This window comes from Dermacentor andersoni, chromosome 8 (assembly GCF_023375885.2).
Source record: "Dermacentor andersoni chromosome 8, qqDerAnde1_hic_scaffold, whole genome shotgun sequence".
Classification (NCBI taxonomy): Eukaryota; Metazoa; Arthropoda; class Arachnida; order Ixodida; family Ixodidae; genus Dermacentor; species Dermacentor andersoni.
Window position 1 is genome coordinate 106313252 of NC_092821.1, and position 23693 is coordinate 106336944.

General features: G+C 45.8%; 1 protein-coding gene across 1 annotated transcript in view; it reads left to right on the forward strand.

The window, feature by feature from the left end:
• Positions 1-19561, forward strand: part of Nmdar2 (NMDA receptor 2) — a 245527-nt gene extending 225966 nt beyond the window's left edge. Inside the window, exons 13-20 of the mRNA XM_050177057.3 lie at positions 3517-3664; positions 4309-4492; positions 6969-7094; positions 7818-8038; positions 9704-10038; positions 11746-11998; positions 12148-12311; positions 13451-19561. Of these exons, the coding sequence (XP_050033014.2) occupies positions 3517-3664; positions 4309-4492; positions 6969-7094; positions 7818-8038; positions 9704-10038; positions 11746-11998; positions 12148-12311; positions 13451-13583 (1564 nt within the window). The 3' untranslated portion in view covers positions 13584-19561. The remainder of the gene's footprint in view (positions 1-3516; positions 3665-4308; positions 4493-6968; positions 7095-7817; positions 8039-9703; positions 10039-11745; positions 11999-12147; positions 12312-13450) is intronic.
• Positions 19562-23693: the final 4132 nt, after the last annotated feature.

Sequence of the window (23693 nt, forward strand, 5' to 3'; positions counted from 1 at the left end):
ACTTCTCACCCTGTTATTTTCCTGCCAGCCAGTTTTTAAAGCAAATAGCCTTCTTTATCCCTTTTACCCATTTTGTAGTCGGTAGTCGGAAGCTGGTGGTCAGTGGTCAGAGGTTGGTGGTCGGAGGTAGGACTTTCACCGACGATACTAAGGTGCCTTTGTAATCAACTGTTGAGGGCGCGTTCGCTGCGGCACGCCAACTACTTGAGCTGTTTGAGACACACATGCTGTCCACCTATACCATCGCTGTAGATGTGCTGGTTGAAAGCTCTGTTCTCTACGGAATTACACAATTAAACAACAAACGCTAGCTAAGTATCCTCACTGCAACCAATATACGCCGTGAAGCGAACGATTTCCCTAAAAGAAAGCGAAAAGCTTTTTGAAAGCGCTGGTTTGTTCGCTTAGATTGACATTGTATATGGTTCCTGCACAACTTTCTCCCCCGCATCACCGTTCACCAATTTATAGGCCAGAAAACAGGTGCAAACTGATTAACCTTCCGGCCTTGCCATTTATTTCTCTCACTTTCCCCCTTGCGTATGTCGGTTACTTTGCGTATTCTTCGCACGCCTTTGTTCCTTCCAATGTCGGAGAAACTGTGCCAAGTTCACACGTCGATGCGAATAGAGTGCTACGGTTACTGTCAGTGGTCAGAATGCATGTACTGAACGTACTGTATTGAAAACCCACCATGTCTCTAGCTGGGCGCCTGGAAGGAACAATTAAATAGCCTCACACGTAGAGCAAGCAAAAAAACGCCATTTAGTTAGATTTTGTTGCAAATATTTTGAAGCAATATTAGTAACTCGGAGGTCTGCATAATTTCTTATTTGTGTTTTAATTCGTCTTGAATTAGAATCGTGTTTATTGACACTTTATGCATGAGGCAGAGAGAATTGTCAGGAGTTCTGTTCGCATTCTGACACGACGGACTGGTATCAGACACCAACTGTTAAAATTGCCAGCAGGTAATGTGGTATTGCGTGCGTTAGAATATAGACGGGGTGTTGTGCGTCACAATGTAAATAAATCATTAAGGACCTTGCCATTTTACGCTAGCTTTACCGTCGACTGCCAAAATCATTCGGTATGGTACAATAAGGTTATAAAGGAAACTTGTTTTCTTTGCGAGCTAGAGGAAGATGACAAGGAGGACCGTTGTTTTCGCGGTTGTCCCTTGTGTACTGTTAAAGTTAGAAGGAATTTTATACTTTAACATGATATATTTAATGGCAAGCGCTCATATAATTTTCGTACCCTCTGAGACTAAACTCGTAATGAAATTGTTCTTCAGTGGGAATGCGAAAACAATTAAACAAATTACACGGTTTTATGTGCCTAAGGCTAACTACGAGGCACGCCGTGGTGGTGGACTTGGTATATGCGTATTTGCCTACCATGTTTTTTAGCGTACACCCAAATAAAACACACGCGTTCCTGCATACTTTGCCCATAGAAATGCGGCTGTCGCTGCGGAGATCCCATCGACGACCTGACATGTGCTGCTTCGGCGGGCCTGTAATTGCGATGCCATTCATGTTTGTCTAACTGAGATTATGTTCCTCATGGAGTAGTGTACGTACGTCCGGCATATAGGCTGAGCCACCTCGCTCGACAAGACCAATTTTTTTTAGAGAATAAACTGCTAGAGTGCGTAGTGTGGTTATCACATTCGATCCTGTTACTGGGTGGCCTAGTTTCTGAATGCTTGTATTTGCTAGAGGTTTGATTGACCTTTGGACCCTTCGGCATAGTGGGGAGCTTTTCTTTTGTGCTTTAGTGCGTATGCGTGCGAATGTATTGCAAATAACATTAGCACTACATTGGCGTTACCGTATTTTCATTCAATACTGAAAAATGTCCGCAACCGGATGTTTTCTTTTCCAGAGACAAATGAACACTGTTTCATTAACTGCAAAAGGCGTCATCCTGTTTGCGTTGGGATGTTCTTCAGTGAACTCTAAACAAGACTAAGATATCGATATTTATACTGTGCTGTTGCCGACCTTTGAGTAAAATTTACCGTTCAACATGATTTTTTTTTTCTTTCATCGGAATGCCCATGCAGTTTGTTGAAACTGCAAATAACAGACCGCTGCACCAAACCGGTTGTTCCTTCAAGGTTGCATTTCATTCAAAGGGCTGCAAGCCCTTGAAGTGTTCATGATGAAAATGACTTGCGATAGGACCGGGTACTCCATTTTAGTGCTATGTTTATCCATACCACTTTTCTAAAGCACGTTGCGCGTTTTCATCAAATCATTTCCTCTGGAAGTACGAACAGTGTGTGTGTGTGTGTGTGTGCGTGTGTGTGGGTGTGTGTGTGTCTGTGTGTGTGTGTGTGTGTGTGTGTGTGCGTGTGTGCGTGTGTGTGTGTGTGTGTGTGTGTGTGTGCGTGTGTGCGTGTGTGCGTGTGTGCGTGTGTGCGTGTGTGTGTGTGTGTGTGTGTGTGTGTGTGTGTGTGTGCGTGTGTGTGTGTGTGCGTGTGTGTGTGTGTGCGTGTGTGCGTGTGTGTGTGTGTGTGTGTGCGTGTGTGCGTGTGTGTGTGTGTGCGTGTGTGCGTGTGTGCGTATGTGCGTGTGTGCGTGTGTGCGTGTGTGTGTGTGTGTGTGTGCGTGTGTGTGTGTGTGTGTGTGTGTGCGTGTGTGCGTGTGTGTGTGTGTGTGTGTGTGTGTGTGTGTGTGTGTGTGTGTGTGTGTGTGTGTGTGTGTGTGTGTGTGTGTGTGTGTGTGTGTGTGTGTGTGTGTGTGTGTGTGTGTGTGTGTGTGGCTATCATTCTATGCGCCTTTCTGCGCTGTGCACATCAAGTGTTCGTTTTATTATGAGACTGCGTCCGTGATTACTCTCGCTAGTTTGCTAATAAGGTGCTGTTGCATTCACAGGTTAATATAACTAGTACGGTGAAATGAGGAAAAAAAGTTCGGTTTTAGAAAAGCGGTAGAGAACCCGCTCTACCACTGAGATATTTTTATTTTCTGAAACTTCGAGCGCGATGTTACAAGGGGTCGCGTTGTTACATGGTCTCCCGATACTAGTTCTTAACATTTAAATGCAGTAACAAAAACTTCATAACAGCAAGTAGGCTTTCCCATTTTTCTGAATGCTTTGGGCCTAACTGCACTTCATTACTGGTACACCGCATCTACGATCTTTTTCTTTTCGTGTAACAAGGGAAACACATTTGAATTTAGTAGATGAACTTTGATGTAGCCGAATCGCAGATATGCTCTGGGAACATTCCATGATTTCAACTGAGCCTTACTAAAATGCTTATAGTATTCATGCGGGACTCACGCATGAAAGCTGTAAAAAACATTTGTGTTAGTGAAATTGTGTTAGTGCATGCGCTAGTACGGGTGTACTTTGCTTTTTTTGTATATCCCACTTCCTATCTTTCATTTCTCATCCTCTCACCCGGAGTAGGAAGCCATGATTGTGGCTAAGTTTAAGTCTCCAGATGTGTTTAAGTTTTTTTTCTCTCTCCCTGCGGTTCCTCGACCTGCCGTAACTCAGGATCAACGAAACTGCTGCCCGCAAGAACTCCACGTTCTACAAATGCTGCCTCGGATTCTGCATAGACCTCCTGCAAAAGTTCGCCCAAGACTTGGGCTTTACTTACGACATTCACCGGGTGGAAGACGGCACCTGGGGTGTCAAGGACGTGAGTTTGATTACGAGTCCTTCAATTAGGGACATCAAGATGCTGTATCTGCGTTCAAGATCGGCGCTTAGCTGGCATAATGACACTTTTACGTAACGAGTAAGTGAGTGTATTAACTGAGTAATGAGTAACTGAGACCTTATGGAGCAGACATTACGGGCTCCTCAGCCGACTTGCATCACGCAAACGATTCCGATGATGGTTTACCTATGTAGAAGGCTTGATATTCGGAAGTTGCTACTGACATAACTTGAAATTGGCTCAATGTAGCACGTTGGCCGTCGATAAATTGAAGATTATACAGAGAGATCGAAACCAGGGACGTTGGTTTTGACAAGAGAGCTGCGAGCCTTCCCAGTGAGACCTATGCTCATGTGTGCTCTTGTTGTTTAAAATGATAAAGATTATCTGGAGCTTTTCACCCCCTTTCTCTCTAACTCTTTGTCTTTCCCCTTTCGACTGCCCCTAGTGTAGGGTAGCAAACCGGACGCTCATCTGGTTACCCTTTTTGCCTTTCGTCTCTCTTCTTTCTCTCTCTCTTTAGTTGAAGTCACCCTTGCGCCACAAAACATGAGCTAATCATCCAACTAGTAATTATAAGTAGATACTTCTTAATAAGTATTCCATTCTCTGCTTCTTCACAGAACGGAACATGGAACGGATTGATAGCCGAGCTTCTTGACGGCAAGGCTGACATTGTGGTCACTTCGATCAAGATCAACTCTGACCGCCAAATGGCGGTGGACTTCACGGTGCCCTTCCTTGAGACTGGAATCGCCATCGTGGTAGCCAAGCGGACTGGGATCATCTCACCTAAGGCCTTTCTCGGTGATTTCCTTTATTATTTGTCTCGGAGGGCCATAAAGAATCAGAGGCAGAAAGACTGTGCTTTCTAAGCGATGAGCGCTTTGTTTGAATGTCGCATTGCGGAGTTTTTTTACTAAACTTGTATGGCTTCAACAGAGGAAGATAGTTTTTGCAGCAAAATCTGAATGGCATTAAAAAATAAAAAGAAGATATGAAATATTTGGACATAATTTGACGATAATAACAAATAAGGAAGTATTTGCACCGAATGCAAGCAGCGTAAATGCTGTGGCATAACCTAGACTACAATTTCGACTGATGTGGCGTACCAGCAGGCACTCAGGTTGCCAAGCGACCATACAGGGCCTTATTTAGTCTCGCTAGACTTCGAGTGCAGTGATAACACGTCAAATATTTGTTACCTGCATCGGAAAGATGATTTAAACACGATTCCCATTTCCCGGCAAGCCTCCTGCGTTCAAAGTGCATGGTATGTGTTAACGCGACAGCGTGAACACATACCATGCGAAATGCGAAAACACTCGTGTACTTAGAATTAGGTGCACGGTAAAGAACCCCAGGTGGTCCGAATTTCCGGAGTCCCCCACAACGGCGTACCTCCTTATGAGATCGTTGTCTTGGTACGTAAAACCCCATAATTAAAAAGGAAGAAGCCGTAAGAGTCCCGTGTCACAGAAAATCCGGCGTCGGCGTCAGGAGACGGCGTCTCCGTGAGCGAAAATTTCCGTATATGTATTAGGTATATGTATAGGCGATATATGTGTACAGGTATATGTGACATATTGTCACACCATTCTATCGCTAAAGTTGCTCATACCTTGTTTTACATTCTTGACAATGTTATTCCACGAAAATTTAGGAATGACAGCCCACAAACAAGTGCCACGAATCAAAAGACTGGCAGCGCACGCCTTTTATGTTAAATTTTCCCAGACTGAAATATTAAAAGTGCGAAACAATAGCAGAAACCTGAAAATGATGCATCGCTTTGGCGCGGCTGCGCACTTCCTCCGGGATCGGCCCACGCAAGAGGCCGCGTTGCAACCAGAAAGCTCGCCATCGTGCATAGCGTTCGCCGCCTGCGCCTCATGGTACACATTCCGGTTACACAAATTCCAGTTGCCGCGAAGCGTGAGAACAGCCAGGGACCTTTGATGGATATTGCGATCCGCTCTTAAAGGCGAAGCCTAGGCGTCTTCCCATTTTTTTACGCAAATTTGTCATGAAGTGCGTTCCCGCGTGTTTCATTAAGCACGGCCGCCATTGCTGCCGCAGCAGCGGCACCGCTTTCGCGACAGCAATCTTGACAACAGCGACCGCTTTCGCAACTCGTTATCTTTCATTGTTTCTTAACTCACCGGAACTGCTCGTCATTTGAGTCGCCGCTGTGCGACGAGATAGACATCGGAGCGATAGCCGCGCAGACCAGGAGCAGAAAGATTGATTTCGAAGACGGAGTAGCGTGATTGTGCATCGGGGTACAGTTGAAGATGTAGTCGGCAGAGTGGAATCGCAGGCCCGAGTCTCCGGTCGGTATACAGACAGATGGCGTGAGTTCGTCTTGATCTTCGACAGTGAGCTGTGAGCAGCCCGACGCTCCTTGAGATCGGGATCTCAACGAGCGCGCCAGAGATACACCACGTGTTCCAGCCTGCTCTGAGAACCTTCCGGCTTACTCTTCTTTTTAATAGCGTTTAATATTTCATGCAAGAGGTCATCACGTCCTCATTCTCAAAAATTCATTAGTGTAGCGTTCGTCGCATTTACTGCCGCGTATATTTTTCATTTGTCTCGTGTATTGTTTTTTATTTAGTTGTCATGCGTCGAAACCCCTTACCCACCTGCTTTTCGTGGTAGGCTTTGTGTCAGGCGTCGCCTTAAAATTTCTGTGTTGTTCGGGTCCCCAGCAGGCCTTCGACAAAGTGTTTCGGTTGGGTTTATACTGTTTTCGAGGTACTGACGTGTAATTTATTTTTATTACGCTGAGTGCTTGCTTTTACGTTCCCTCCCGTGTCAGGCCTCTGGTCCGCAGTCGAACACGCCTGGACCTTATGGTCAGTCAGCAGTCTAACTATCTTAAAATGCACATGCGGTGAGCTCGTTGTTGCCAAATCTCCTCCTTTTGGGAGAATGCAGTAACCTAAGCAACATATTTTGACAGATGTAAACGCAACAATGAAAGAATTGCGCTGCTCTTTGCATGTAGAAGAAATCTTGGTAGTCCTTATATGAACTTCTGTAGGCAAAAAAAAAAAAAGTGGGAACAATGATGAACAAATCCAGTCGAGGCTTTGACAGTTTTTCAGTTTCCAAGAACGTAGAGCACGCTCTAGGTATTGCGTCGAACTGAAACATTAAGGGGTCAGCTGGCTTACCAGATACATAAAGGGCGTCATCCTGTCATACAGTGCTCATCTGAGGTGTGTATTCAGCTAACCTCGTCCTGACTTTTTCGTTTCCGTGATTTTGCCGGCAGAACCCTTCGACACTGTGTCGTGGCTGCTCATCCTGCTGGTGAGCATCCAGGTGGCCGCATTTTCCATCTTTGTCTTCGAGTGGATGAGCCCCTCCGGCTACGACATGCGGATGACTCCTCCCAGAGGTAAAGGACATTAAAAAAATTTAGGAGTTTTTCACTTAGAAGTTTTTTCACCTAAATGTAATAATTTTTTACCGGAACAAAACACGTGCTCGCGCAATGTCGATTAAACATGAATTCAAATCATAAGGTGGAACATCTTGTGCTCAGCTGTATGGGACATTCTGGCGTGCGAGGCATCCTAACTCGTCTAAGGAACAAAAGAAAAATCAGATGCAGTACTCACTTCCAACTAAAATATTTATGTACTTTCACGAAGATACATGCCCGTATCCCAAAGAAGTAAGAGCAATATCCATGGTTTTCACCTATGCCGTTGAAAAACTCATATTCCAGGAAACCCCCTTATCAAAAAATCTCGCATGGCGTGTGGTAACCCACGAGTTTTTAATAGGATCCTATTTGTTTTATGTGGGGTGATTGGACATGGGATTCATATGGAATGTGATCTTGCTCAAACGTCCCATATACCTGGAAATTATTGTTTCGCTGTACACACACTTCTTTAGTGAGCACAGTCGCATTTTGGCTGACCGAGGTTCCTCTACGGCAACCAGAAGCGAGAAACCTGAACGATCTCTGTTTCTTTTTTGTTCGGCATTTGCACAAGTCTCGTAGTCTTCTTGTAGGGTTCACGCAATAAGTATGGTCAACCAGACGAAAACTGGAGTTCCCCATTCTCACACGAGGCGTCGCTGTGATCGGTGTGTGGCGCTTCGTGCGCAGAGCATCGGTTCTCGCTGTTCCGCACCTACTGGCTGGTGTGGGCCATCCTGTTCGGGGCGGCGGTGAACGTGGACTGCCCGCGAGGCTACACAGCCCGCTTCATGTCCAACGTGTGGGCCATGTTCGCCGTCGTCTTCCTGGCCATCTACACGGCCAACCTGGCCGCATTCATGATTACCCGAGAGGAGTACTACAACCTCATCGGCATCGAGGACCACCGGGTACGCCTCTTCGCTTTGGCACGATTGCCGTCCTCAGTTGAAAGGCAACGTTTGAATGACCCTTTTTTGGTAAAACTAATGTGGAGCACGGTAAAGCGTGGAACAACCGAAAAATAAAAGCAAATACTCTGAAAGAAGTCCATGTGAGCCGATGATTTTTTCAGGTGAGAGATAATTGAGGGTCAGGCTATCTGTCGAAATAATAAAACGTGTGTTCGTGCGCTTTCGGTAAATCGACTCGTTAGATAAGGAGGCGGCCTTTTTTGGAAGGCTGAATTCGGATGACGGCGTGCCACTGTGCATGGATTACATTGGTGATTGTTTCCTGGAAATAAAGTTGAAGTTAGCGCATTGTGCTGTTTGGCTTTCTGTCCTTTTCCGCTGGCCTTAAATGTGCTTTACAAGTTCCTTTCATGCAGCATACGTAAGAAATTTTATAATTTCATTTTATTTACATTCTTCGCAACGCGTGTTTCTTAAGCAGCAGTGTTTATTTTGTTTACGTGTCCGCATCTTGGCTGGTGCATGTAGCATGTATATCAAATCGATGTTCTTCGGTGGATGCGGCCCTTGAATGCTGACATGGCAGTGACTGCTGTAGGCTTTTTCATGTGGTATTATATACTTGCATAATTGACGGTTCCATGTATGGCAAAGCTGATTGTGTGTTCGCGTAGAGACCTGTTTGTTCGTGAAGAATTGACGGGATGTAAATACAATAGCGCAAGACTACGCGAGCAGCTGTGACCTATAGCGGTTCACTTTGCCATGTAACGTTAGAAAATTTGCCCATTTCGGTTAATCTTGTGTTTTCAGGCTATTAACTTCCGCGGAGTTTTTAAATATTTATATTTTTTGCTGCAACGTATGTTGCGGATACACCGCGACATTTTCGCGTCGTGAAGCTCTGCGTCATCTTTTTAAGCACTCTTTTAATAATTGATATTACTTATTTATTGTGCAATTAACATAGAGAGAAATTCATCAGGATGGGAACACAGTAGAAAAATTATTTCAACCAGAATATCTCAAAGCAGACATAATCAAACGTATTAGCACGAAAGATACACCACAGGATAAAATTAACATTGCAGCATGATGCAACATCACCGCAGTAAAAACAAAAAACAAAAGAACGACAACAACAACAAAAACAAAAAAGCCAACTCTCAGCACACAATATAGATAAGGTGGTGGGTTATGAGACTTCACTGCTTCTTAGCACATTCCAGTTGTTGAGCGTTGCTGCGCGAAAAGCAGCTCTTTGAAGGTATTATGGAGCTTTAGATCTTGCGCTTCCAAAGTTTGGGGTCGCAAACCGACGGACGTACAAAAGAATGCAAACAGAGCGTTGGGTTTTCGGCACGCATAGTCCATTGGATGCATTGTTTAAAACAACTCTCCATTTCCCTTATCTTCCGGCTGACCCCTTCAGGGCGGGAATAAACGCAGACGTCCCGCGCGGTTGCTTAGCCTACTCCATTTCCAATGTGCGAGACACCACACGTCTTTCTATAGATGCCTGGAGGGGGAACCGCTGTGTAGTTTGAGCTGCCAAGGTCATGCTGTATATGCCCCCTAGTTCTTGTTGTTTAACGTATGCCCTCCAATGCCCCACCCCCCATGCCGCCCCACCCCACCCCGTTGTGACTTGTCTCTGCGCAGCTGCAAAACCCCCAGCAGGTGGAGCCCCCGTTCCGGTTCGGGACCATCCCGCACGGAAACACGGAGGCCGTGCTTAAGCAGAACAAGCCCAAGATGTACTCGTACATGCGGCAATTCAACCGGTCCACGGTGCTCGAGGGCATCCGCGCGGTCAAGCGCGGAGAGCTGGACGCCTTCGTGTACGACGCCACCGTGCTGGACTACCTGGTCGGTCAGGACGACGAGTGCCGCCTGCTCACCGTGGGCTCGTGGTATGCCATGACGGGATACGGATTCGCGCTCCCGAAGAAGTCCAAGTACCTGCAGATGTTCAACCGACAGATGATCGAATACCGGTGAGCCGTTCGCCTGGCACAAGCTTCGCTGCATTTGAATGGGATGTTCTGGAAGGAAACCGTTGGTGGTGTTTCTTTATCGGGATAATCAGAAAGCATAGTCTTTAAGAACATCAACGTATTCATACGGTAAATAATAAGTAGTAGCTGTTTGAGCGAAATGTGAAGCTTTTGGGTGATAGAAGTTGAAACATAAATGCATCTAGCTATGCAGGCTAGTAGAAGACTGCTCAGTGACACGGGTCACAACCCCGTTTCACAGGGAATGTTCCTATCATCACCAGCACAACATACTAGGTGTCAACTGCTTACTTGTTGACTGCTATTGAGTATCTTCTTGAAGCTCTATGAGGTAATTCCATTTCTTACATCACACATGTGGACATTCGCGTCATGGCCTGAAAAGGCTGTTGCGGAAAGCTGACCCCTCTCCCATTGCCAGCCAATCCTCATATTACTTCTAACCACCCGTATTACTTCTAACCACCCGTTGCGGTTGAGGTGTCCTCTGCTGAGAGACAGTTACTGCGCTGCACTTTACCCCAACCTTTCCTTCCCATCAATAAGAATCTCCTTCTCTCTAACGACCCGTTCTTTTTTCGCTCCGAAACTATAACTCTATGCTTCTACAAAGGCGACAACAATGCAAATTATGACGAAATTTGGAGTCATTTGCGTACCGCGCTTTTTTGGCTCCTTTGAAACCCTTGGTGATCAATATTCATTCATAGGCCTCCAGTAAAGTGCCTCGCATAACCATTGTGTTGCTTTGGCGCATGGCACTGAGCCGTATGAATGAATGAACGAATGAGGAAATGAATGCATGAATGAATGAATGAATGAATGAATGAATGAATGAATTATTCAATCAACGCACTGCTTGTGTACCAGCGCTTCTGCTCAGCTGTTCAACTCTCTAACCGATAATAAAAAATTGGAGGGCGCCTAAGCTTCGCCTTCAAGAGTGGAACGCGATAGCGTTATCGCACCCCGTTCGCACCGCCCGCTCAAACGATCTACACGAGCCAAACGTCGCGATCCGCACGGACAGCCGGGCCGCGACGCGCCATGAAGGCGGGCGCGATCATGGGGCGAGTGGCGCGCAACGTGTCGGGGCAGCGCCGTACGTTGCGAGGAGGGGTCTTCGCAAGATGGCTCTGCGTGTGCGCAGAGCGCAGAAGCAATGTATCGGAAACGTACTTCGCTACTCGTGTAACTGCGACTCCTGTAATTTACATGCTCATAAATACTGATATACACCGCAGTATAATTTTCTGGGGCAGGTTTCTAAGGCAACACCGCATTCACTAGACACGCTTTTGTCGCGCTTAAACGATCGAACTCGTGGCTGAGTGGTAGCGTCTCCGTCTCTTATTCCGGGGACCCTGGCTCGATTCCCATCTTGCAAGTTGTTTTTTTATTTATGAATGGCCTTCCGGGATTTTTTCGCTCACGGCCAACGCCGCCTACACCGACGCCGACGACACTAGCTTTTATGCGACACGAGCTCCTTAACGCTATCGTGTTAAAAGGTCCAGTCATGGCGGACAGGAAATTTTGGGAGGCGCCCGCACTATTAACGGTGTCTTTCGGATCTCTCTACCTCATTTACTCTCGGGGCAGTAGTCTTGCCGGAAGCATTCACAGAACGGGGCTTACTCCCAACGCGGCAACTGTACCGCGTTCTCGTTTCCTCTCGCGTCTCAGCGAACGCGGGGACCTGGAACGCCTCCAGCGGTTCTGGCTGCAGGGCGCCTGCAAGCCGGACAAGGCGAAGCGCAACGCGAGCAACCCTCTGGACGTGAACCAGTTCATGAGTGCATTTCTCCTACTGGGATGCGGAGTGTTGCTCACCTTGCTGCTGCTGCTCCTGGAGCACGTGTACTTCCGGTACCTCCGCGCCCGGGTGGCCTCGGGGAGCCGGGGACCTTCGGGCCGATGGCTGGCCCTCATTTCTCTGGTGAGTGTCGCCGACCACTCGAGCCATTTTTGTGCAGTGGTAACCCACACGCCCCGAGCAGCTCGCACAAGTAGTATGCATCTCCACTGCCCGCCACTGCGTCCCTGATGCAACCTTCGCGATTGTCTTTTTTTTTCTTCTAAATGCAGAGCATGGGCAAGTCGCTGAGCTTCCGCGACGCCGTGTACGAGGCTCGGAAGCGACACCGCTGCAGGGACCCCGTGTGCGACACTCAATTGTGGAAGGTCCGCCACGAGCTCGACCTCGCTCGCATGCGGGTCAGCCAGCTGGAGGCGCAGCTCGGAATACGCAGGCGAGTTGCGCTGGCTTCATGTTACTCGTAGTATGCACGATCGGCGTATTCTTGCATTACTGAATAAATCGCCCTGAAATTTAAAGGTAAAAAGACAGCTTTGCATCCGGGTTAACTGCAGTTTTCTTGCAATTCAGATACTCGGTAGGTCCGTAGGCGGGCCACCCAAGATGATCAATGTAACTCATCGTTAGGATCTACTAAAATTGATTAGATCCGTGGTACTGTAGTTGGGAAGTGGAAGACTTTGGCTTTGTATGTCGCACGTATGACATAGTGAATTGTAAACCAAGTTGTAGACAGATGACAGATAAGAAAGATGGCGAAATTGGTTATTTGATTGAACGTGGGATGCAATGGTGTCAGTTAACTGGATAGATCAACGAGCTTAATATTCGCGGGTACAAGCTTAGTTCGGTTCACGAATGACAGCGGGATTAGGGATTCTCGGGGGACGCCTTAACGATTTTTACTTGACGAGGAGAGTGTAACTCTCTGCCATGAGTTGTGCTAGACACATGTTGAGTAAAGAACGCAGTCATTCTCCTAAGGATGTCCGAAAAGACAATGACAGCTTTACTTAGACAAAGATGCACTTTGTCCCAGGAGATTATAGACGCGTAACATATAAAGCAGAATATGCGATAGATATGTAGGCCACGCTTTCGTAATACTAGTGAGCCATGAAGTGGCACTCGAGAACGATGGCTGTGCAGGAAGAGACGCTGGGATATGACGTGTCGTAAGCGTTACAAACACGCTTGTACGTGTATAATGAGCGTTTCCTGAATGAATCATCACCTGTTATTCAGCGCTGGTATTGTCGGTTTTCATGTGTCTTCTCTGTGTCATTGCTATTTCCCTGCTGGAACGTTCATATGTCATTTTTTCATTAATTTTCTGTAAGTGCTTCCAGTGTAATTGTTACGGATTCTATGCGGATTCTACATAGATTCGGTCTAATTTCTACGAGAATCGTACTGAGACCATATTGAAATATTCGACCGCATGCAGATTGTTTCAGTGGGGTTGGTCGCTTGTGTGGGTTACGGAAAGAAATAGGGAACGGAGAAGCTCAATCGGACGCACCTCATGCGAGCCCAGTCAGCGAAACAAGATGCCCGTGTTTCGCGATGCAGGCCACCATCGACAGTGCAGGAGCTTCTGCGGTCTCGGGAGGGGACCAACAACCGGGTGACGCCTTTGGATTCCAGGGGCGGCCCTGTGGCGCTCATCCAGCGAGAGATCACGGAGAAGGAGACCGTGTTATGATGCCGCAGCAACGGACACGCACACGTGATAAAAAAGCGCCGCTTGCCAACAACCATCTATATTTGCACAGAGACAGACGAACTTGCGCGGGGAGCCAACATGGCGCACAGACGTGCCCGTGCATCCGCGTGGGCGGAGTGGTAGCAGACGACCTCTGGTGGCGATCACCGCCACCACCATCGCTGTCGCTTGCAGCGCCACCAGCGGTTCCGCACAGGTCGGCGCGCCGCGCATGGCACGGCGAATGGTATAGTGAGCCTGCGGTATGCGTGAACGGCTTTGGTCCGTTATGCGATTGGAACCTCTAAAGGGAATGGCAAGAGACCACAGGAAAAGGTGTGCCGGAGAAATTTTGCACTGCCTTCGTTTGACCGGCGAATGTTAAACACGTGGTTTGGGTACCTTGTTATTGTGACTACGCTAATGTCGTTCGTTTTGTGGGGAACAAATAATGTAAAGGGTGCGCGTAGTCACGTTCAGTGGGAATCAGGCTGAATGTATTAACGCCGCGCTGACTGCTACGTTTGACTTTGTTGAACGCGAAGCGTATGATGATGACAGACGTGTGCAGAAGGAACAAATAGAGACCCACCGGACGATGATCGTGGGGACACTGAGGTGTTTGGTTTATGTAAATTTGGTCTTAAGATGAAGCTTTAGCTCAGGGCCAACTCTGAGTCTCCTACACAAATACTCGTAAAATGCAGAAACGCTTTTATGAGACAACCACTGGACTGATTTGATCGAATTTTCTTGCATTTCCGAAAGGCATATTCTAGTGACTCTATGAAACATAATTTTCATTTAGGGCATACAATGTCTTACAAAACGTTCCGGAAATTGGTGATTTAAAAAGGAAGTTGAGCAAAATGTTTATAAATTTGTAGTTGTGTATCAAAAACTTATACCGCAGCCCTGTAAATTAAAGTGGACAAATTTAATATATAAATTTACACATTACGTGAGACTGTTGCAATATTTATGAAGGGTTTGCAAAAGTCCTGCTCGCATATTAATGGTATATTTCAGAGCAGCCTATATTAAATCACTTGTCTCCTGTTAGCCGTATTGTTCTGCAATTTAGATAATTGATACAGTTCTTTTATTGCTCAGATCCGGAGTTTCAAAGTTCTCGCACTTGAGTTTTCATTTCTTTAATACTGCTATTTTCGATTATTTTTCAAAGGAAATGTCGGCCTAAATAAAAGCTATGCTTTTTACCGTCATTAGATTTAAACCTTGTCTTTTAAATGCAACAAGCATCACAAATATAGATGGAGGGGTTGCTGAGGAAAACAATTTCATCTTTGCCATGTTTTTAGCAGAAGCTCCCGAGCTAAACCTTTTTCTTACTGAAGCAACCGTGGCAACCCAGTAACGTTGCTCCGTGCCACGTTTCTTGCCACTCGTGCAATGAGCACGTGGAATGCATGGCGCGCCCACACATGATATGAAGTGTTGCAGTGGTGAAAAAATACTTATGGAGGTAGCTGAGCGGACAAATCGTAAGCAAGCCTGCAACCTGTTGGTCTGTGTGAAGGTTTAGGATCGCCGATTCAGACCTCCTGACGGGACTTGCGGCCGCTTAGTGCCATTCTTACCACGTCGGCTATGTTTTTTTTTTTCTGGATCGTTCCACTGACGATGCCTTCAAAGTACATGGTGGGATACTCGAAGCATACGGGGTTGACAGCAGCTCCGAGATGGTAATAACGGTGACACAAGTAGGAAAAAGTTGGGAGTACTGCTTCCTGGCGTTACATTCGTGCGAAAAGTTGCTACATCAACGCGTCGAGTAGTTTCGTAATGTGCGTATATATATATATATATATATATATATATATATATGGCACGTCACGTGCACAACTAAACACGCTGCCTATCGCGGAAATGCAAATGCAAAAAGAAGAATTAAAAATAGCAGATCGGGACCTCTTCTTGTGCATCAGTGAAGTGATTAGCAAGTGTTTTACGTAAGCCAGAAAAAAATATTTAATGATGAAGTGAGGCGCCTCTATGGAAAAAACGGCAATACTTTCAAAATCGTAATGTAATTACAGTGCAACCTTTATGGATGAATATAAGTGTTTTCAACCGCTGGTATGCGTAGACACTGGACGCAAGTGGATCACCCTCAGCCTTTAATGGCTCTTAAGCATAATCTGTTTACCTGAACACATGGGTCAAGACTGCACTGACTTGGGTCATGGGTCAAGACTGCAAAGGAAACGGGGAGATATGGAAAGGGAAAGCGCCTTCAATTTTTCATTTTATACTTTCTCTGACGCCCGCTAGTATTCAAAGAAAACTAGTGGCGTTGAACGCAGTCTAGAGACGATCGGGAATAACATTGCCGAACTCCGTACTTCATTCGATCAGGACCTACCACCGTAGCTTAGTGGCTATGGCGTTACGCTGCTGAGGACGAGGTCGCGGGTTCGATACCTGCTGGCAGTGGTGGCCGCATTTTGACGAGTGCGGAATGCCAGAGCGTTTGTGTATCGTGCACTGCGTACATGGTAAAGAGCCCCAAATGATCCAAAATTATTTGCGGAACCTCCCGTTTACAGCATGCTTCACAGCGAGATTATGGTTTTTGTTGGCAAGCAAAGAAACTCTCCATCGTATTTGAGAATAACTCCGTGGCATCAGGCACTTGTGTAAGTTACGCAATTATTGGCACTCCAGCGGAATTCGCCGAGATCGAGCCTTTCGGCAATGCAGTTCTTTATCTGATGGAGAAACAGATTTTACGTTGTAACGTAAAATCGATGTCGATGTTATGTGTCGAATGTGTCGAAGTCGATGTTAACTACGGGATTAGGCTTTTGGAATACCAGGCTACAGCCTAGAAACAGACAACGTTGCTTTACTGTCATTTATCCTACAGCCACCACGTCCTTCGTCGGACGCGTTTTTACAGAATGAGATAACACCTCAGTCAGCAAAATGAAGGTTTTCTTGTTTTTGCACAAAGGTCAGAATCGCCAAGTTATTTCTACGCTCAACAATGTTTCGCAGAAGGGAGACGAGTTCAGGACAGAAATTATGCCGGGCGGCTTCCGTAGTGGGTTACATAATCAGTCCAGTTTCGGCCGAGATGTAATTCAGTATAAGAGTTTATGAGCTGTGCCACTACATGTAATACGGCAGTCGCTCTGGCATATTTAACATTTTGGTGCTCAAGACAATATAAACAGGAGAAATACTCATGTTATAATACGAGGCCTCAGTGACCGCCTTCCACTCCCTAACATAGAGTATATTATCTGCCAAGTACGTTTTCCTCGCATGTAAGCAATGGTCAGGTAAAAAAAAACTGACTTAAGCATGTCTGTAACATAATTGAGTTTAAAGAATAGCTCATCAAAACGGTCCCTGCTAAAGGAGAGCTTGCTTGGCAATTACCAAACAAGCTCTCCTTTACCAGGGACTTTCTCGGTGCGATACTAAGGGAAATTGATTACTAACAAGCACGTTCAACACGGGCCATAATTCGGACACTTACAACGCAGAAGTAATGTGTCCCCACACGTGACTACACAAACCGGCGAATATTTGTGTGTGAATGTCTACAAATTCGTGGATAATACTGCATGAATCCGCTTGATGTGCGTTGCAGTTTGGTTACGTATAGTTGTCGAACAGGATATTCTCTGACAGCATGGCTTTTTCTAGAGATATCACACTCGCTTCAGACTGTGTTACACTAGCCGAAAATTACAAGCTACTGAAGTCTTCGAAGAAGACGAGGGATATTGAACGCCTTAGGTGAACTTTTCATGCGTAGCTGTCATACCTGATAAAGAACTAGCGAGATTACAGTGGGTAGCGTAAGGTTAAGAAGAGAGTCATCTAGTTTTCCGATGGCAAGAACAAAACACTGGTTAATGCAGGGGAGAAGTGATCGGCGTTGGCTATAACTGAAGTCACCATGCAATGTATGTACGTTGGTAACTTAGCCCTTGAGCTGATGGAAGCAAAATGTTAGTTGTATGACCGACTTCCGTAAGCGCAGCTGACTAGAGCACAGACAATTACGAGGGTGGTGAGGACGCAGTTGTAGTTTAGAAGGCGGTTTGGGGGACGATGCCGCCATGCACAGCTGGAGACGATGAGATACCATCCACCAGCTTGGTAGGGTAGCAAACTGTGCGAAGAAATCACGAGTGTAGGCTGATGTCGTGTGACTGCTCAAAGTGCGCGTGTAAACAGCGTAGAATGAATCGCAAGAGCTTATTATACGCCACTCAGTAGATGTTTGTTGTTTTTACAAAAGAAGTTACGTATTATGCGTAGTGCAACTGTGGTCGAATATCAAAGTTCTCGGCGTATGACAGACCGCACCTTTACACTTGCTTGCCGTGTGGTTGCTCGGAAAATGTAGACAAAGTGCGCAGTTACGCTGCAGTAAAATTTCTTAGGCTGTTCTTTTTGAATTAGCTCCTTAACCGAAGAAAAAAGATTATGTTTCTTCGAGATACGATAGCTGAAGGCACGTCCTGTCGTTTACGATAGTTTATCGCATTTCCGTTCGCACCAACTTTAATTTATTTACAGTTTTCATGACATAATTATAGAATGTCATGACATAATGCGTATAAAAATTCTTCTCGAAATGTCTCTCATCGACCAAATGTGTATAGACTACTGTCTTGCGCGGGGCCTAGATATCTCAAATATTCATTCGCCTGCTCAATTTTATAAACGATATTCACGATACAGTTGCGCGCCCAATGCATTCTCCTACTGACCTTTTTTTGGGGGGAATTTTAAACTATAGCGCCACCACAAAAATATGATTGTGTTATTGTAACATGGGGTTCATTTGAATGTTTCTCTACACCATAAGTTCACCTGTTTTTCCTGATAATATAGGTAGAAATGTTGCGCAGTAGATACGGACTCTGTATTGATTCAGTAGTGCTGGCGTGAAGGCCATGTTGATTATTAGGTTTATTATAGGAACGTCTCTGTTCAATAACAGTGTTGTGGAACTTAGTTTATATGTTCATTGTTCGTGAGTGACTACAACACACACATGTATAAACTGCCACGTTACGTGCGCATATAGGAAGAGGTGGGTATGTCTACATAAAATTACTATAGTAATTGCCAGTCAGGAAAATAGGAAATCAATAAAGTTCTGCTAGTTGTTCTTGTGTTGGTCGGACGCTGCAATACAATTTGGACTTGCTCTTCTGTCCGCTGCCGATGCCGACAACCAAATCAGGGGTTGAGCATTGCCTGTATAATGCACGAAAACAAATGATCAGAGGAACAGAACATAGTTTGTACCGAGTTTTACGCACAAAACAAATGTCGTTTCAGTTTTGAAGAATGCAATGTGAGGAGCTTTGTCAGTGAAGAACATGTTTGCGTGGCACTGTCATAGGCCGGCATGTTCGCTAAGTACCAGTCCAAATCAGCAATGAAGCAAGTGCCACTTCGCGATAAATTAGTAAATAACTACGTAATTGTAGTTTAGAGAGAGAAGTTAGCTACTATCTGTTGCCGTCGAATTTAGCACAGTCACGCGCGCAAGTGAAAGGAGGTGAAAAGACATATAAGCTCAAAAGCACTATGTATACATTGCCATTACGACACAGATAAATCTATTGTGTACATAAGGGTCATGTGTCTTACGTTTACATATATATATATACATATGCATTTACATATATAAACGTCATCAAATACATATTATCCTCTACACGCAGACGAGAATGACACGCCAAAGTGTGATATAAAACATTTAATATATATATATATATATATATATATATATATATATATATATATGTATATATATGAGATTTGTTGACGTTTGTGGCTTGTAGCCTATAGATGGCGCCATCGGCGCTAATATTGGCGGCCCCGCTTAGATGCGACTGGTACCAGCCGGTTCGTGTCTACAGCTGCATACTGCCCATGTGTGATGTGATGTTCGGAGGAAAAATAAAAAAAACTGAAGCAACCATGGAGAGTATTATTTCCTCATAACGGTTTCTGAGTATATATGATGTTTCTGAAACACACGTATACTTTCAAACGTATTAAACAACTTTGCCGTGTTTGTGCCCCATGAATATATCTTGGGGTGCAACACGGGGAAGGCGGGAGATGGAAACTCCAGACGATGAGCGAAGCGTCTTGAAGCCTTGAAAAGCCTTGAAAAAGACAAGTCCACTTGTCTTAACGTTGGCTCTTCCGCTTTTACCTTGTTCTCGTTTTGCTCATCGTCATGGATATTTCTTGTACTTTTATCGATGCTGGTAGAGAGCAAGATATAGTTTGTGCTTACGGAAATGGCAGGAGAAGAATATTCAAAAGAAGAGAGATTCGGTAAGGTGCAATGTAGGGTATAAAAATGGCGGAGGCTCGTTAGAGGTAATTCCTGTGACCCGCTTGCTCATAACCAGGTGAAAGTAATCTCCGGTGAATGCCTCTCCTCACGATCTGCTTACGGAATGACGCTTTGGTGGTGGCGCTGAAAAATATATTAAAAATAGCGGAACAATATATATATATATATATATATATATATATATATATATATATATATATTAAGATTGAAGTGTGAGGGTTTTCGAGCAGCTGGCGCTACCTGCAGGTCAAGAGAAGACTGAGGGCTTATGCGAGCTTTGCTCCATTCGCTTCAAAAGGATTGGCATAATATTTTGTTCACATCGTGGAATCGTGGACAGGCCCTGTTTAGGCGCGCAAGTACGCACGGTGTTTCGAGAACAACGCCATCGCCAAGTGAATAGAAATGTAACCTTGACAGTAGAAACGTTAGGCCAGCGGCTTCTGCGGCGACGTCAACATGATCTACAAAAAAAAAATGGTGAGTTTGCTGTGTATTTATTTGATATACTGCTGCTTCACCTTTATTTATCCATTACAGCCTCCGTCGCGGCTGTTTAGAAGGCGGGAGCACTGGGCCGGATGGATGTATGGATGGATGTTATGAGCGTCCCCTTTGAAACGGGGCGGTGGGTTGCGCGACAAAGCTCTTTCTATGGTACGCTTTCCGGGGCTCTTGGCGCCGCATAGCGGAGGACCGACGCAATTGCTTCTGAGCGTGCGCTCCCAGGTGGACAGTCTCTCGCCACTGATGGCCATCGCCATGCCTATTGCGCAGCTCCGCTTTTTTTCTACTAATTCTGCCCGAAGACAGGGTTCATATGGTAGCCATTTGGGGGGGTCTTCATTTCGGTTGAGAGAACCAACTTGCCTGCCTTTCCCTGAGGTTATTCGCTCTGCCTTGACATTGCCGCCGAGAGAGAAAGATGTTCGCATCGCTTAACTTTCCTTCTTCTCATCGGGTTCATTTTTTTAAATAAACCTTTCTTTTGCGAACCGTCGTACACTTTCCTAATTGTAACTGCTCTCTCGTCGAATATATTTGTGAATATATAGACAAAGATTGTAGGAAAGTAGCCACGAAGTGCCTTATATCCACATCGCATGCTGATCCCGTATATCCATCTCTCTTCTGTCTCGGAAAAAAGTAACTTCCTATAGAAAAAAAAAATGCACATTCATTGTCGGCTTGGAGACACCTGTAAACTACATCGTTATTTGAATGGTTATTTAAATCTAAGAGATGTGTTGCTTTACTTTCTTCGATTTAGTCATTTGGTATGTGCCACTTCGGGAGGGGTTGTTCTTTGCCAACCTTCCACAAATAGGTATGTGCCACTACTAGTTCTGCATACTTTATTGTGTATACGCCTGTAATAAGCAAATTGTATGCATCGCTGTTAAGTGTAAATCCCTTCATTACCCGCTTTACTGAAGTTCGGCTTCGCATTGATTCCAGCACGTGTGTTGGATATGCGTAAGTTTTTTTTTTTCTCGAGCTCTGAAGTTGCAAGCCAACCGAGCTGTCTTCCCTGGTATGAGCCCAGCGGATTATGAATCCGAAAGTTTGACTTTGTAAATTTTTATTGCTGTTAAATATTTGCATTCAATTTTTTCCCCGATTTAAAGCTTGACTTTTTTATTTCTTTTTCTTTCTATCTTTTTCTTTCTATTTCTTTCTTCAAGGGTCATCTCTCGGCATGGTACTTATCAGTGTACATATGAACGAGAACACTCTACAAAGTAAGAATTGCCAGTGTTCATGCAACTCCATGCTTGCAGGTATGTTTTGTCACCTCTTGGCGAATAGGCTGCTTCTACGATGCAGCTTCTTTCGTTGCGGCGACGGTGGTCTACGCTGCTTGCATCGCCATGTCCAGATGGCGTCAGTTTTATTGCGATAGCAACTACAAGGACACACCAGGCGCATTTCTGCACTCGCCGTCGCCGTGAGATTCCGTATGAGTCCAACCGTTTGAGGGTGAGCCAGCCAACGCGGTTCAACCTCGCGTGCACGAGCGAGGAACGCGGCCCGGATGCGTGCCCTCTCTGTGGCGTCTGAGGCAGGGGAGTCAGGTGAGGGAGGACGGGCGTACTTCTCCTGCGGCTGCTAGGCTGCCTCGATGTCCTACTCGCCCGCCGCTCCGTACAGAGCGGAGACAACCACGGCGTCTACTGCGGCGTTCGCCACGCGAATCGCAGACATCGTAGTAGACGCGTTTGGTGGGCGCTGTAGGGACGCGTTGCCGGCGCTCGTGTGTCTTCAAAGCGCTCTGCGACGTGGCTAAAGTGTGCGCCCACGCAGGCCTCATCTTCAAAGCGAACTGCGATGTTTGCTGAGTGCGCGTAGCGCCGGTAGCTTCGTATGCGCTGTGCTTTCGACGTTTCGTTCGCGTGGAAGCGACAGATGCACGGAGGTCAATTGGCTCGCGGCTGCCGCCGCGATACCTAACTCCAGCGTTTTCACAGACAGTTTCCGCTGTCAGCGAGCAAGATGTGTTGATGTTTACATGTGCGCGCGTGATACCGTGGTAGTTGATTTAGTTAAAAGATGTTGGCAAGCTAGTTAGTTTGAATCCATGATAGAATGCGCAAATGCGACCGAACAAGGATGTAGAAAGAAGCAGAGGCACAAATACAGCGCTGTCTCTGTGTGTCCATTTCTTTCTACGTCCTCGTGGAGTCACCCTTGTTAATTTAGTTAGTAAGCGAATGTTTACAAGGCTATACGGCTAATAAAACTACTATGCTGACTTCATACAGCTCTCTACTAATTTGCTACCGCAATCCGCGCTTCGCCTTTCGGGCAGAACTCCGATTTTTTTTATTTACATGGGCTCGTTTCTTGTTCAAGTATGCCGCCAACAAAACCACGACGGTGGTTTTGCGCATTATCTTCCCGGCGGCCCCCGGCAAGCCTGTCGTAACGGATTATCTGGTGCGGCCCTAATATTGTGTGCTGGACCGCGATTTCAGCTGTCGCTTGAAGAGGGCATCAGTCTGAACGACGTATGTCGCATGGTATGGTCGTTGGGATATGTGACCAAAGTGAAAGCGCTGGTTCTGGCCTTTTCGAATGCGCAAGGGCAAGTACAGTTTTGCTACGTGCTGTGTTGGTAGGTTCCTGTCGTGTCTGCGGCAAGTTCGCCTCGTTGTGTATGTCTTCGAGACCTAAACGGTGGTGGACCCGGGCACGCCCAGCAACAATGTTCGTGCAAACGCCCCCTTGGCTACTGTGTCGCGTATGTGGTAAGTGAAAAAGACAAGTACAATTTTTGTTGACGTGTGACTATGTTGTACTTGAAGTTATCTATCTCAGCAACTGTAGGTATAGGCTTCGCGTTAGAATAGATTTATGTGCTGCCCTTGTCATGTAGGATAGTTACGTCGCACGAGCACTTCTTCGTACACAGAACTGCCGATTGGGAGGAGTAGTATGAAAAAAGGAAACAGGAAGAAAATGCGCTCATTTTTTTTTTACCAGCAAGACTTTCCGCGTTACTTTGTTATTGCCCTGACATCATTGCGACATCACGTTGCACTCCCAATATCGTTTGACGTACCACGTTTGCGAATAGCGAAAGGTTATGCTTTAAGGGGTTGGCTTTCTTTTAAAAGATAATTCATACCAAAAGGCCACAAGATATTTTGGCTGTGGTGGCCTTGTACCTGTTAATTTTGCGGGTAGGCATTCTGCAACTTCCATGACATAGCATCAGTGTTTCCTCGCCAAGATGTAATCTC